This window comes from Symphalangus syndactylus, chromosome 18 (assembly GCF_028878055.3).
Source record: "Symphalangus syndactylus isolate Jambi chromosome 18, NHGRI_mSymSyn1-v2.1_pri, whole genome shotgun sequence".
NCBI lineage: Eukaryota > Metazoa > Chordata > Mammalia > Primates > Hylobatidae > Symphalangus > Symphalangus syndactylus.
In genome coordinates, this window is record NC_072440.2 from 67,693,445 (window position 1) to 67,708,450 (window position 15,006).

General features: G+C 57.4%; 1 protein-coding gene across 12 annotated transcripts in view; it reads right to left on the minus strand.

Annotated features, from left to right (window-relative positions):
* Positions 1-15,006, minus strand: part of OSBP2 (oxysterol binding protein 2) — a 215,049-nt gene that overhangs the window by 43,761 nt on the left and 156,282 nt on the right. For all 12 annotated transcript variants that reach the window (XR_010117155.1, XM_063623527.1, XM_063623530.1 and 9 more), the window contains one exon: positions 11,042-11,295. Coding sequence is in view for 11 of the 12 variants with exons in the window: in XM_063623527.1 (XP_063479597.1) it covers positions 11,042-11,295 (254 nt within the window). In the remaining variant the exon portion in view is untranslated. The remainder of the gene's footprint in view (positions 1-11,041; positions 11,296-15,006) is intronic.

Genomic DNA, 15,006 nt, shown 5'->3' on the forward strand with positions numbered 1-15,006 from the left:
CCGGCCTTCTCCAGGCCCCATCCTGGCTATGCTGTGGGGAGAGGCAGGCGCCTGGCGTGGCCCTGCTGTTCTCAGAATGCTGAGCTGGGCTGTGTGCTGTGTGCTCGATAAGCTGGATTAGGCGTGGGGCCCGGCAGAGGGGCTGGCAGGGGGAGGTTCCCAGGGGCCCAGAGAGGGCCTGGCTGACCCTGCCCAGGCCTGAATGTGGTCTCATTTCTCTGAGACTCTGTGACAACTCTACCTGGGGCCAGGAGACTCGTGCTCAGCTGTGAGCAGGAGGAGAGACGGGCTGACCTGAAGCCCCCTACCTCCACATTTGTGTCCTGAATTGTCTAAGGGGAACACAGTGAGGGGTCCTAGTGGGAGCTGGAGGTGGATCTGGGCCCTGAATGGGTGCTACCCCACTGCCCACCTTGGGACAGGCCTGTAATCTCCTGGCGCCCTACTGGGCTCCTACAGAGTCCCTGATTCTGTGACCTGTCAGGTTGATTGTCCTCAGCATGGGGACAGAGTTCCAGTCTCCCAGCCCTGCCCCTTCCACCCACCCCCAAGTGCTGCACAGAGGGTTCTGGTGAAATGAGTGTGGGGGGTGTGGGTGCTCTGAGATGCAGAGGGGCCGGCCTGGGGTGCAGGGCCCCTGGGCAGTGTGGTCCTGTCTCCATGGGGAGGGCAGGGAGCCTGTCGAGTTGCCCCCAAGCAGAGTGAGAACCACAAAGCTCGACAGACAAGGGGGGGTCTCCACCCTGGGGCAGCCCCATCTGGGGAGTCCAGGCCCTGCCTGACCACCAGGGACTCTCCCTACTGAGAAGTCTGGCCTGGGGAAGAAGGCTGTAAGGGCTGCCCACCCAGGGGAAACCAAGTCAGGGGCCATGCCATGTGAGGTCTGAGCGGGGGTTGCTGCTGGTCACCGGTGCCCCATGGGACAGACATTGAGCGTCTCTGACCTGGAAACCTTTGCCCAGATGTACCCCAGGAAAAGGAGGACAAACTCTAATCGCTTTTGCTGTTCCTAATCCTAATCCTGACAGCGATCTCACTGCTCCCCAGGCCAGGCGGGAGAGCAAGGTGTGAGGTCAGCTAGCCTGGGTCACCTGTGTGTGACCTAGGGCAGCCTCTCAAGCTGTTGGGAGCATGCAGAGCCAGGACCCTGTCTGGCCTTCAGTGGCTGCCTGGAAACTTCCCACCTAGACAGGGATGTGAGGGAGGCACCAGAGGCCTGTTGGGCGTTGACGTGGGCAGCCACTGGGCTCACGGAGGAGGTGGGGAGATGGGCCAAATGCCCAGATGCTCCAGGCTGGGCAACTGGCTCTAGCCATTAGCACACGCAGGAGGTCCCAGCACGGGAGAAAGGGCCGTGTTCTTATCTGCGGCTGGTCCAGGACCTGCCAGGCATCTGACATGTCTGCCCTCCGGCTCTGGGCTCCCAGGTGGGCGGCCAGAAGACCCTCTGCTCTCCGGGTTTCTAGGGCCAAGGCTACCCACCCTCCACGCTGATCCTCACATCCCTTGTTGCCACAGACCCTGCCTCTCACCAGCTTGGGGTTCTGAAGGTGATGAGCGGTGAGATCACAGAGAGTCATGGTCTCCCCGAACCCCTCTGCATGGCCAGGGGACTCACTGGAGTAACAGGATCTTGCCTCCCCTGCCATTGAGGAGTGGCGGGCTGGCCTCACCTATCTTTTTTTGAGACAGAGTCTTGCTCTTGCCCGGGCTGGAGGGCAGTGGGTGCCATCTCAGCTCACTGCAACCTCTGCCTCCCAGGCCAATCGATTCTCATGCCTCAGCCTTTCGAGTAGCTGGGACTACAGGTACCTGCCACCACACTTGGCTAATTTTTGTATTTTTAGTAGAGACAGGGTTTCACTATGTTGGCCAGGCTGGTCTCAAACTCCTGACCTCAAGTAATCTGCCCGCCTCGGCCTCCCAAAGTGCTGGGATTACAGGCGTGAGTCACCATGCCTGGCTTGGCTTCACTTTACACAAGATGAAACCCAAGCTCAGCAGGTGCCTCACAAAGGCAGGAAGGAGCTGCACTGTGATTCTGGTCTTAGGTGTCCAAGACCCAGACTGGGGACCCATGGAGCCACAAGGGGAAGTGCTGGGCTCCCCCGGGGATCCCTTTGGCCCAGCCAAGCTGTCATGCTGTGTCTCCATCACCTGCCTGACCCCCGAGGCTGAGCTCCCAGGGCCTGGTTCCTCACAGGAGCGCTTGGCACAGGCTGGTAACACACAGGAGTTTCAGCCCTTCCCAGTCCCCACCGGGGGTCGATCAGAGTGTCTCCTTGATGTGACTCACTCTTGGCACTGGTGAAGCAGCTTTCCAGTCCAGTTAAAACTTTAAAATAGCCTCTCCACATTCAAAATAGTTTGCCACTCGCACACAGGAACCAACACCATCTGGCTTTCAGTTTGCCAACTGATTTTAGACAAATCTGGAATCTATTTTTACCCATCTCCCCAGGCCCTGGATGAGCAAGCTGTCAGGAGCAGGACAGTGGTCAGCTGGGCAGAAACCTGCCCCACAGGCCCCGGAGGGACAAGGGAGGGCAGCTCCGGGCCTCTCACCCCTGCCTGGGTTGGCCTAAGGAGCCCCACGTGATCTCCTGGGCCGTGAGCCAAGAGGGGCCTCAGGGAAGCCTCAGCACGTCCAGCAGTGGGGCCCCTTCTGATGGGGGTCTTTGTTTCTACAATGCCCCACATCAGAAGCCCTGAGGGCCCCAGGTTGCTATCTGTTCCTGTGACCCTCTTCCCAGCAGCCCCTGGCTACCCCCAGTGCCCACTCTGGCTATCTGGTGCCCCCAATGTCTCCTACTTCCCCCTCGTACTTTGCCCTTGCAGCTGGAGTGTCCCCAAGTGGAGTGTCCCCCGAGCCCACTCCATTGAGTGCTGGCTGTGCCGGGTGCCCTTCCTCCCCAGGTTTTCCCATGTCCTTGCCATCAGGATGTCGCAGGCACCCCATACTGCCCAGCCAGCCCTGCGGCAGGCACCAAAGTGTGTCTCCTGAGGGACGCTACCTTCCTTGGTAAACCCAGGGACTAAGAGTGTGGCGTCTGTCCCATCAGGCCTGGTAAGCATCTACCCTCTGTTGGCCAGCCCTGCCCTCCCTGCTTTCTGCCTGCACTGGGCACCTCGAGCTAGCTCTGCAAGCTAGCTCTGCCCACTCACTGGCTACACAAAACCCACTCCTGGGAAAGACCCTCCTGCATCCTGCGGAACCGTGTGTGGGCCAAGCAGGGCATCAGACAGCAAGGCCCCCATTCTGTAGCGGCCCAGGCCCCCAGCCTGGGGTCCTTCCCCATGGCCTCTTTTCTCAATCACACAGCAACTCTGCTATCCCTGCCTTCAGCTCAGAGCAGCACTGCCCACTCTCACGGGCTCCAGCTCTACTCTCTCTGCCCAAGGGGCCCCGGAAGGGTCTCCGAGCACGTGTCCCTGCCTTGCAGATAGCACATTCTCCAAACAGCAGAGGGGTCTTGCTAAAATGCACGTGAGATCATTTCATTTGGCCTTGAGTCATTGACATTGGCATTGAGTCACTTGGCATTGAGTCCTTTGTCTCATTTCAAGTGGAAGCACAAGGTCCCTTGTGACTGGCCTCCTCTTCACTCCAACCTCCCCTCCTGTGGCTCCCAGTGCGCACTCCAGGGCGCCTGGCACCTGTGCCCCTGCTCAGCCCCCCAGCCTGTCTGCAGCTGTGGCCTCTCACCCCATCCCACCCCACTGGCTCTTTCCTCTAAAGGTCCTTTTGCCGCTGACATCCCGTATCACCTATGCAGTTACAGCTCCCACAGGAGGGTGTGGGGCCCACACGGCTGGGACTGTGTTCACCCTCACAGCTCAAGGTTCCCAAGTGCCACAGGGGGTCATGTGGTCAGAAGGACCATGTCCTAGGCCCAGCATGAGTGACCAACTATGAGGAGCCTTCCAAGTTCAGGAATGGGGGTCGAGTCAGGTGCAGTCGGTCTTGCCTGGGCCCCACCTGCGGGGACTGGAGGGACAGCAGCAGGAACAAGCCCACAGGCTGCTAAGAAGCAGGATGGAGCCCAGCTGCCAGCCCACCCCGGGGGCTCAGGACTGCAGGGGAAAGCACGCCCAGCCTCGCTCTGCTGCCCTGGCCTGCAGACGGAACCTGCTCCCGCAGCTTTTTCACTTTATGGATACTAACACTCCAAGCATGAGCTTGTAATATGTACGAACTCAATCATTCTCCACCTTGAGCCAAGTGACAGAGGCAGTGCCACTGTACAAGGTACACCCTGGTGCTCAGGGAGGACGCTGCTGTGAGGGAGAACGTCCCCACCCCATGCCTGGCCGAGCACCTGTGCGCAGGCACGTTATGGTTCAAGACTCATTCTAAAAACCAGTCATTTAATAGTCCTACGGGGTTTCTCTTAAATGGCAGGAGAATTCACAGTCACCCAAAACAGTAATTCAAGCCAAGGATCTGCTAGGCTGGCTTTTATCAGAGTCAAAAAAAATTACCCACTAGGGAATTTTGCCAGACGCTAAGCGATTCATTCATTTGCTCTGTGGTTTTTCACAATATTCTCCCCACCCCTCCTCTCTCTCTCTCATTTGCCGAGGCTCCCATGTGCCGGGCTCTGAGCCAGGCATAGAGGCTACAGGGCTACGGGGATTGTGAGAGATACTGTGTCCTGCCCTTGCAGGAAGGACAGGGTCAAGATGCTGCAGTGGAAAGATCTGTGAGACTCTGCAGTTCTGCAGAAGGTGGGTGGTCAGTGGTGCCAGGACAGGGATGCAGGGTGAGGGTAGACAGGGCAGGTGTTCCTGACCTCCTGCCCCCGATCAAGGGGAGGGTCAGGTTTATTTCTCTACCATAATGCAGCAGTGTAGCGGGCTCTGGAATCAGGAAGACATGGGCTCGTATCCTTTTCAGTTGGGATCCTGAGCCCCTCAGCCTTGGTCTCCCCATGCGTAAGCCTGCAGAGTGGGGGCAGGGGAGGTGCATGCAGAATGTGTGGCATGCCACGCAACGTATGGAACACTCGTCCCCTTTCCCATCCTGGCTCCCCACTGGCAGGGCCTGTCCCAGTCCCTCATAGCCCGGTCCTTAGGAGCTGGGGCATGGGTGTTGGGGGAACTGCCACCAGGGAAGGAAGACGCAACCAGGGACGGGTGGCCTGTGGGGAACGGGTGGGGAGAGAGAGGCTGCTGGGCCCACCAAGGATGCTCAGGAATCGTGTGAACCCCATACCCTGTTTCTCTCTCATGGCTGAAAACCAAGAGCCAAGCTGATCTCTCCAGGTTCCCTGAGGGGGAAGGCAAGGAGTCTGCTCTCCTTTCCAGGGCAGTGGGGCAGTGAGGCCACCACTCACACAGTTGGCAAGCCTTGCCCAATGACCAAGTCCTGCCCACGGGCCCACCATGACTAGAGAACTGTCCAGAGGCCCAGGAAGGGTAACTGGGTGGGCAGGTGGGAATAACAGAGGGGCTTCAGAGCCAAACTGGTACAGGTCCCCATCCTGGCCAGAGCAGAAAGACCTGTGCACGGTGACAGCCCAGAAGGGAAAATAGTAATATTTTCCTTCTCTGCCTGGGAGAAAGCCTACTTCCCATTCTGTGTCTGCTGCCTCGGCCCTCTGTAGGCCCAGCCAAGGCTTGCCCTGGCTTTCCTGCTGGGCTGTGGTCAGCTGGACAGGAGTCTGCCTCTCTGCCAACTGGGAACCTTCCTGGGCTCTCCCTAAACTTGGCCTTCAAAAGTGGGCATGTGAGCTGGCGGCCCTGGGTCATCTTAGAACAGGTCACACCGATGAGCACATACCTGGCAGCCTGTCACTTTAAGAGTTTGCTGGACTGCCTGTTCCCTGCGAGTCCCTGCCTGGCACAGGCCTGGGCAGGGATCAGGAGGCAGCTGCTAAGGTCTGATGTCAAATGCCCATCAGGCAGGGCTTTCCTAGCTGTGTGATGAGAGAGGGGTTGCCCTGAGTTCACGACGGGGCTGCTGACTTACTCAGATGCTGACCCCAGAGGGTCCTTCCAAGGCCCACAAAGTACACCCTCCGAGTCCAGCCAGAAAGAACTCTGCCAGGGCCAGGCGCGGTGGCTCACTCCTATAATCTCAGCCTTTTGGGAGGCCAAGGCAGTGGGATTACTGCAGTCGGGAGTTCGAGACCAGCCTGACCAACATGGAGAAACCCCGTCTCCATTGAAAATACAAAATTAGCCAGGTGTGGTGGTGCATACCTATAATCCCAGCTACTCAGGAGGCTGAGGCAAGATAATAGCTTGAACCTGGGAGGCTGAGGTTGCAGTGAGCCAAGATCATGCCATTGCACTCCAGCCTGGGCAACAAGAGCGAAACTCCATCTCAAAGAAAAAAAAAAAAGAAGAAAGAACCCTGCCAACAAAATGCCCCAAGGCAGAGGGAGGCTGGAGCCCAGTGTGGCATGCACATGGAAAGTATGGTTACCCATACAATTTAATGCCACGAAATGCTGTTCCGGGCCAGGTGATCCCTCTGGAAGGGGAGTGCAGGGGGTGCGGGGTGCAGGAGTGACCTCGGCAGGCTTAGGCCTCCACTTCCTCACTGACCTTGTTCAGGTGAGAAAATGGGACTAGAAGAGCTTTGTAAAAGGTAACATCACAGGTAAATGTGAGCCGTGGGCCACTTGGAGTGCTTTATCTAGAGACACAAGACCCACTATGCAACATCACTCGCTGGCACTCCCATGGGGCTACTGTCGGGGATACCCGTAAGACACTAGGCCTGACCTCAGGGAGCACAAAGCCCAGTGGGGAGTGGTTGAAACAATGGATTAAATGCCACGTGGTGGTGTGTCTGGGAGCTGGGGTCCCAGCCAGGGGGACGGCTGCCCAAGAGAGGCCTTGGAAGGCCATGGTGATGTCCCTGTGGGGTTCTGAAGGATGACAAGGGAGCTGCCAGTACCTGAAGGGTGAGGAAGGGGTGTTCTAGAAGGTACAGCACTGGCAAAGGCGTGGGGGGTTGAAACACAGAGTTGCTGTTCCAGATTCCCAATCCAGAAACCACCTCTGAGCACCTTGTTCCCTCAAACACCTGGGGCTGAAGCCATACCTGATGTGAGGCGAGGATGGCTGCAGCGCCCTGCGAGGATCAGATGGTGCGTGGAATGGGCCTGCACCACTAGCTGTGGGTCCTGGGCTCTCGGGAATCATCCAGAGGATCCCCCTCCTCTCTGCCCTTCTAGGAGCTGAGGACCTAAAGGCTTAGGATATCAATGTCCTTTCCCAAACTTGAAAGAAATTTAGAAATCACCTGACTTTTCTTTTCTTTTCTTTTTTTTTTTTTTTTTTTTTTTTTTTTTTTTTTTTTTGAGACAGAGTCTCACTCTGTTGCCAGGCTGGAGTGCAGTGGCGTGATCTTGGCTCACGGCAACCTCCATCTCCTGGGTTCAAATGATTCTCCTGCCTCAGCCTCCTGAGTAGCCGGGACTACAAGCATGCACCACCATGTCTGGCTAATTATTGTTTGTTTGTTTTGTTTTTTTGAGACAGTCTCACTCTGTCGTTCAGGTTGGAATACAGTGGTGCAATCTCGGCTCACTGCAACTTCTGCCTCCTGGGTTCAAGTGATTCTCCTGTCTTAGCCTCCTAAGTAGCTGGGATTACAGGTACGTGCCACCATGCCCAGCTAATTTTTGTATTTTTAGTAGAGATGGGGTTTCACCATGTTGGCCGTGCTGGTCTTGAACTGTTGGCCTCAAGTGATGCCCCCACCTCAGCCTCCCAAAGTGTTGGGATTACAGGTGTGAGCCACCACACCCAACCACCCTGAGTTTTCTCCTGAAGCCGGAACAACCCCAGATTCTTTGTGGTCTTGGGGAAAAGTGAAGATGGAGCAGCCAGCCTGTCCCTGTAGGAAGACAGCTGCCTGCCCCAGTGCGCTGTGAAGGACACCCTCCATGTGGGCTTTGTCCGGCCAGCCGTCCCTCATTTTAGGCTCCACTTCTATGATCCGGCTCAATCAGAGCCCATAAGGTGGAAAAGACACAGCATTTCACCAGGAGGAGGATCTGCCCTGTCTGAGGATCCAGTGGCAGTAGAGATTTCCCTAATGCAGGCACGGCCACTGCTGGGAGCATCCCCACACACATCACAGTCAAGGCAGGGCTGGGGAGTGGGATGGAGTTGCAGTGGGGCCCCCACAGTGGGAGAATCCTGATCTCTCACTGTGAGATTGGGAGAGATTGGGGGTGATGATTTCTACCTTCTGGGGACTGCAGTGTGTGGCTTCCATATCCAAGTCCCTGGCTTCCCAGGAGGGGCCCTGGTGGGGCTGCAGCCATGGTGACCAGAGGATACCTTGAAGCTGAAAGGTAAGACACTGCAGGGACTCACAGAGATCTTTGAGGTTGGGATCCCGCCCAGGGTGCGGGTGAGGCTGCCCCATGTCCTGGTCTTGGCGTGTAGCCACAGCAGGAGGGGGCCTCTGCAACCCTCCAAGGAGGTCACCCTTACCTCCTTGAGGTAATGAGAGGATGAGGGCCATCACTTCTCTTGCAGGCCACACAGACCTGGGTTTGCATGCATCTTGGCGTGGCCACCTACCAGTTGGGTTATGCTGAGCAGTTCAGGTGACTTCCCTCAGTTTCCACACTGACACTAACAATCCCTCAAGGTGCTAACCAGGCTGTTGGAAGGGGTAGGTGGTCTGGTGCCTGAATAGGCTCCCTGGAGGTTTGGAGGTGGGAGCAGCATGGATGTCCTAGTTACAGAGCCCTGGTCCAACGCCTTCTCCTAACAGGTACCAAAGCCAAGGCCTGGTCAAGGGTGGGAACGCGTGTGTCCCATGACCTGCAGGCAAGTGGCCGGCTTTGCCTCCATGGCTCCTCCGCACACAGTGGGGGCTGAACCCTTGGTGTCTGGGAGCCATGCAAACAGCCTTTCCAGAACTGCCCCGGTTCCTGCCAGGTAAGGAGTGGCTGTCAGGAAGGGTCCCCAGGGGAAACACGAGCCTCTGGGCTAGCCTGGGCTACAAGCACAGTCTGTCGGGGCAGCACCGCACTCCTGCCCTCCCTGCCCCTGATTTAACAGCAGGAGCTTGGGGAGGGGCCCTCATGGCAGGCTAACACCAGCAGGTTTGGCAGAACCCAGCCCAGGGCACAGGTCGCGTCACTCAGGGCTGACTCTGCCGCCACGTTCCCCGGATGCTGGAGCTGCAGAAAGGAATCGTGACCAACCCCAGGGGGTTGTGGTTCTCATAAAACAATTCATTAGGCACTTAAACTTGGAGCTGTTCTGATGGCTTCGTAAACACAGATGAGCCTCTGATGTCTGATAAAAGACTGTGCAAGACGGCAGCCAGCTGAGACGCTCATTATCTCGGAAAAGCCAAAACTGCTTATTCAAGACAAAGCAGTTTTGGTCTCGGGTAGGGAGGCAGTGCCTGGGAAGCCTCCGGCGGTGGCTTCTGGGAGGGACAGGGAAATACAAACGCATTATTATGTCATTCAGTGCTTCACATTTGTGTGTGTCCCTGGTAGAAGTACAGCAATCTGGTCTGTGGACTGTAAGGAGTACAGGGAGCCTGAGAGGGTGGATGTAGGAAAACAGTGCAGGTGACAATGGGGCCAACGTGCAGGGTGGTCCAGCAGGCTCTCAGCATCCTTGGCACACGGGGCCAGCTGCCCCTCACACCCCCAGCACTGTGGGATCTGGGAGGGACAAGGTGCACACACCTGCTGAGCTGAGGCGGGTGGGCACCTGCAGGCTGAGTTTCCCAGCAGTCGGGAAGGAGGGGGAGCACACCTTGCCCAGCCTCAGGCCCCAGGGTGGGATTCCCAAGGTTGCATTTGGGCACTCTGAGCCTGAGCCTGAGCATATCTGGGCAGGTGTGGGTGGTGGGGTGGCCCTCCCGCCCCACAATCATGCTGCCAACAGGCCAGTGAAGTGGGCCTGGGGCAGGTCTTGGATGCCCAGGTTTTAGCCCGGGCTCTTGGCCTGCAGTGAGCTCCAGCCTGTATCTTCCCACCCTGCCCTTGCATTTCTTGTGGTGCCTGGAGCTTGGTCCCAGCTCCCAGTCCGGTCCTGGTCTAACCTCCTAGTTTGGGGGCTGGGTCTCCCAGCTGGAGGTCACCCAGGCACCAGCACTGCCCACTGTCCCCCAGTCGGCACGATGGCTCTCTTGAACCCCCTTCTCTGGACCTCACTTCTTCCTCTGTAGCAGCCTCCATTTCTGCACAGCTCCTCTGCTCTGGTCTCCTTATTCCCAGCAAGCCACCCCAAGCTCCTACAACTGCACCCCTGGCCTAGATGTGCCACCCTGTGGGACTGTCCTAGGAGGAGGCTGTTGTAGTCAGACCCGTCTGGAGGGTGGAGGCCTGGAGGAGCACGCACACTTCTGGGGAACACTCCCCAGACAGAAAGAGGGAAGCAGGGCCAAGCACCATCCTCCTACCACCATCGAGACACCCTCCTGGCTCCCAGTCATAGCCGTGTGGCTTCCAGAGCCGCGGTGAGCGGCTGACTCCCTCGGCTGGGCTGCTTAGTTTACAACTGCGGTTACCCGCGTTGTCTACCATCAGGTTGGCACGACCTCGGCAGGCTCAGCTCTGAGGCTCTTCTAGCTCAGGGAGCCCTCGACTGCTGCCCCCCACCACACCTCCCCTTGTTGTGCACAGCGTCTGCTCCCACTGCATCTGGGGAGTAAACCCAGGGAGGAGCAGTAGCAGCCACTGAGGGCCAGTGTGGCAGCTGTGTCCCTACTGTGTGGGCAGAACTGACCCGCTGGGCTAGCTACTTAACTTGGGGCCCTGACCTTCCTTATCGAGGCATGAAGTAACTGCAGACTGCACCAGAGTCCACACCCAACTCCAGTTTCCTCCAGACAATTAAGAAGAATGTCCTTGCCCAACGACGGCCGAGTGAAGGAGATGATTTGAGAACTCAGAAGCTAGCTGGGGGGCGCTGGCTTTGGGAAACACTGTGGAACCACAAGAAATGGAACGCTGACCCTTCAAGCACCCCTGGTCACCCACTCAGGGACCCCGGGGCCGGAGCCAGGGAGCCCCGTGCCAGGGCGGTGGTGGGGGCAGGTACTCACGTTGATCATAGCATTGGATGTGATGCGGAAGAGGGTGGCCCGCTCGTTCACCACCTTCAGCTTCTCCCCACTCTCGGATGGGATCTTGAGGCCATCCAGCTCTGTCAGGGAGCGCTGGAGTGCGGCGCCGTGCTTGGCAATGAGGTCATTGCACGTGCTGAGGTCATCTAACTTCAGGGAAAGGTTCTTCAGGGTGTGGTGCAGCTCGCTTTTGTCGGCTGGGGTGGTAGCCTCGTCGTCGTCCCCAGAGTCATCTGTGGAAGAAAATAGAGTTGTTATGGTCATTACGAACAGACATGGTACCAAGAGGCCTGCACAGCCAGGCCGAGCAGGGCAGGGTGGATAGCGCCATTCAAAAAACATCAGTCCCCGAGATGGTGCCTGTTCCTGTTCCTGGCCAGGGTGAGGTGCCTGCCCCATCCTGGCCCAGCCTTCCCAGGGTGGGGTGGGCAAGGGCCCACCTGAGTAGTGGGAAGGACTGTAAAGAGAGCCCAGCTTGAATGGCAGGGCCGGGACTGGGCTTTGGAGGCGGCAGGCCTGCAGGCACCCACCTGTGTGCAGGGCGCCAGCTCCCTACGTTGTGGTGTGCAGGGAAGGATGGGCTATGCTGGGTGGAGAGGTGGAGACTGCTCTGTGGGAATAGAGGCCCCCTGAATGGAGCCCGGTTCCTTTCTCAGAGTCGCAGGCCTACCCAAAGCCAATCACCTCCATCCAGTCAACCTCACTTTGCTCTCTGCTCATACCCATCCCCCAGCCACACCAATCTGTCCCCTGTTCCCTGCAAATGCTTGAGCGCTCCTGCTTGGGGCCTTTCCCACCATGTCCCCACTGCATGGAACCTTCTCATACCTGCCCCCACAAGAGGTCCCGTCCCACCCACTCCTTTGAGGGCCAGGCCAATGCCACCTTCTGTCCAAACTCTGCCAAAAGAGCCTGGGCAACATGACAAAAGTCTGTCTTCTACAAAAAATAGAAAAATTAGCCGGGCATAGTGGCATATGCTGGTGGTCCCAGCTACCCAGGAGGCTGAGGTGGGAGGATCACCTGAGCCCAGGGAGATGAAGGCTGCAGTGAGCCGTGATCGTGCCATTGCACTCCAGCCTGTGTAACAGAATGAGACCTTGTTTCAAAAAACAAAACAAAACAAAAACACCCAAAACACAACAACAAACAAACAAAAACAACGTCTGCCAAAAACCCCATGTCACTGTTGAGGCTCCCCTGTCCCTGCCTTCACCCATCTCCCTGCAGGAACACAGCCATTCTCACTGATGGAATGCCTTCTGTGTGCAGACACACTGTGGCCTCTCAATGGCCATGCAGGGTAGGGACTGGACCATCCCCAGGCAGCAGATGAAGAAACTGAGGCTCTGAGAGGTGAAGTCATGCCCACACTGCCTGGCTGGCCACCCTATTCCTTCCGGGCTGCTGGGGCCTCCATGAGAGGGGCAGGCTGTGCCCTCTGCCGGCTCCCACGCCCCCTCTTACCTCTCTCTCACGCAGCTGCCCAGGGCCACTTTCCTGCCAGCCCAGCCTGCATCTGGGGGCATGGGGCTGTGGGCGTCCCTGGGGGGTGGTGCACCACAGCAGGTGGGGCAGGAGGCAGCTGGCCTAGGGCCAGGCTGCTGTTTAACACTGGGCACAGGACACCAAGAGGCTGACACCACCCCATGAGTCCCAGAGCCTGTACCTGCCAAGGGGTTTCTGAAATGCCTTGTTTAGAAATAATCAGCAAAAAAACTTTTTTTAGATGAAGAAAATCTGTAACCCAAGATATAAGATTTTTTTGAAAAATAATGCATATTGTGAGAGAACGTTTCTTCCCACGGCAGGCAAGGTACACGGGGGTGGACATGGCTGAGTCACTGTTCTGAGTGCACGTGGTGTCCATGGCAGGGTCAGGCCAGCCAGCTGCATGGGGCCCGAGCTGAGGGGAGCTGAGAAGGGTGCCCACAGCATACCCTGTCCCCCTCTGGCCACAGGGGCCTTTGGTCAGCATCCAGCCAGGAGGCAGGGAGCCTCCCATCACAACTGCAGCCCCCAAATGACAACTTATTATTCAAATGACTGCCTGCCTCTCTCATGGAGGCCCCAGCAGCCCAGAAGGAAGAGAGTGGCCAGCCAGACGCCCTGAGCACGGCTTCACCTCTCAGAGCCTCGATTTCCTCATCTATCGCCTGCGGATGGGACCGTCCCTACCCTGGCAAGGCCACCGAGAGGCCACAGCGTGTCTGCACTCAGAAGCCCAACTGCGGCCCCCAGACGACTGGAGGCCACACGGGCTGGGCCAGGGTCTGGGCCACTGGCTCCGTCAGCTGTTGCTCTGGGCCTCACAGTGGAGGTCAGTAGACAGTGGCTATTCTTCCCTCCCTGCAGGCAAGAAAATGCAGGTTCCGAGAGGCCAAGCCACCAGCTTAGTGCCCAGCTATTGAGGGGCAGGGTTGGGATCCGAGTCCAGCTGTCTGCTCACAAGCCTCCCTTTCTCTGGATTGGCCTTAGAAAGGTGCTAACGGCTGATGTGTACCACACTTTTCCAGGTGCCAGGCTGTGGGTGAGGCGCTGCCTCAGTTAATGCCTGCAAAGACCCCGTGAGGTAGATCTGGGGACAGAAAGGTACATTGAAATTGTCCAGGGCCACGAGGTGAGGAGATTCCTGAGCAGCCAGGTCTCTGGCTTTAGAGCCTGTGCTCTTACCACCTGCCCCTGAGGCACATGTCATCTTCCCAGGTTCAGTACATCTAATAACCAGAACGGCCAGCCCCCTATCCATCAGAATGGCCCCTGGCTCAACACAGGGGGGGTCTCGAAGAGGCATGCCCAATGCAGATGCGGATCAGTCCAAATGTGACCCCTGCTCTGTAAGCAAGAGCTGGTGAGAGGCACAGTGAGTCTAACTGTAAGCATGTTAGCATCCTTCCGTGTGGCAGGTGGAAGCAGGTGGCCACATTTCTGTATAACTTGTTATTCAAGAGTACACCTTAGTAAGCAGCCCTTAAGGTCCAAATTCAGGTCCCCAGGGACATGCTTGTTCTGGCCTCAAGTCACTGGCCCTGTTGTTGGGGCAGGATCAGAAGGCACTGGGGCCAACGATTACCCATGAGCACAGTCTGTTCTGCAGAGACGGGTGGGGAGAGGTCCCCTCAAAGGGACAGAGAGTTCAGGAGAATGAGGGAGGGTAGGACGAGAGAGAGGGAATGAGTGAGTGAGTGAATGAATGAATGCTTCGGGGCCCACCGAGGCCCATGGGTTCCTCCTGGGGTTGGCGAGTCACACATGGGAAGGCAGGGTTTGAAGAAAGGGGGGGCTAGGGTGAGACACAGAGGAGTAGGTTGGAAAGGGAGAAGGTAAGGGGCCTCTGGCACAGACCAAGGAGACTGGCTCTTTGTCCTCTGGCAAAAGGGAGCATGTGGCAGTTGACAGCAGTCCATGGGAAAGACAAGACTGGTGGCAGGTGGAATCACAGGCGGATAGAGGGACAGAGAGGCCAGGAAGGGGTGGGCTTGGGCAGGAAGGACCCCTGCACCCAGCCCAGGCACACTGATGGTGGCTCCCACCCAGCTCCAAGGCCGTGAACTACCCATCACAGGCACGCTCCCATACGTACCCACACACACACCACCCCTCAAGGGAAGGTGGTGTCACCCATCTCCCATGTTCTCACAGCAAGACAAGGATGCTGTGACACACACTGAGCACAGGGGTGTGGGCCTCACCCCAAGCCCAGGCAGAGGCACGGTTGAACAATGAAGGGGGCTTGGCCTCCACATGAGTAAACTCTGGCCACGCTTAGTCCAGAAGTCTCAGTTCAGAACCGAGAGAGAATGATTTCCTGTCATTTTAAGCCACTTGTTTGTGGTAATTTATTATGGCAGCCCCAGGAAATTAAGACAATGGCTTGAAACAATACAATTTTTTTTTTTTTCTGTTTTTTGAGACAGAGTCTCGCACTGTTGCCCAGGTTGGAG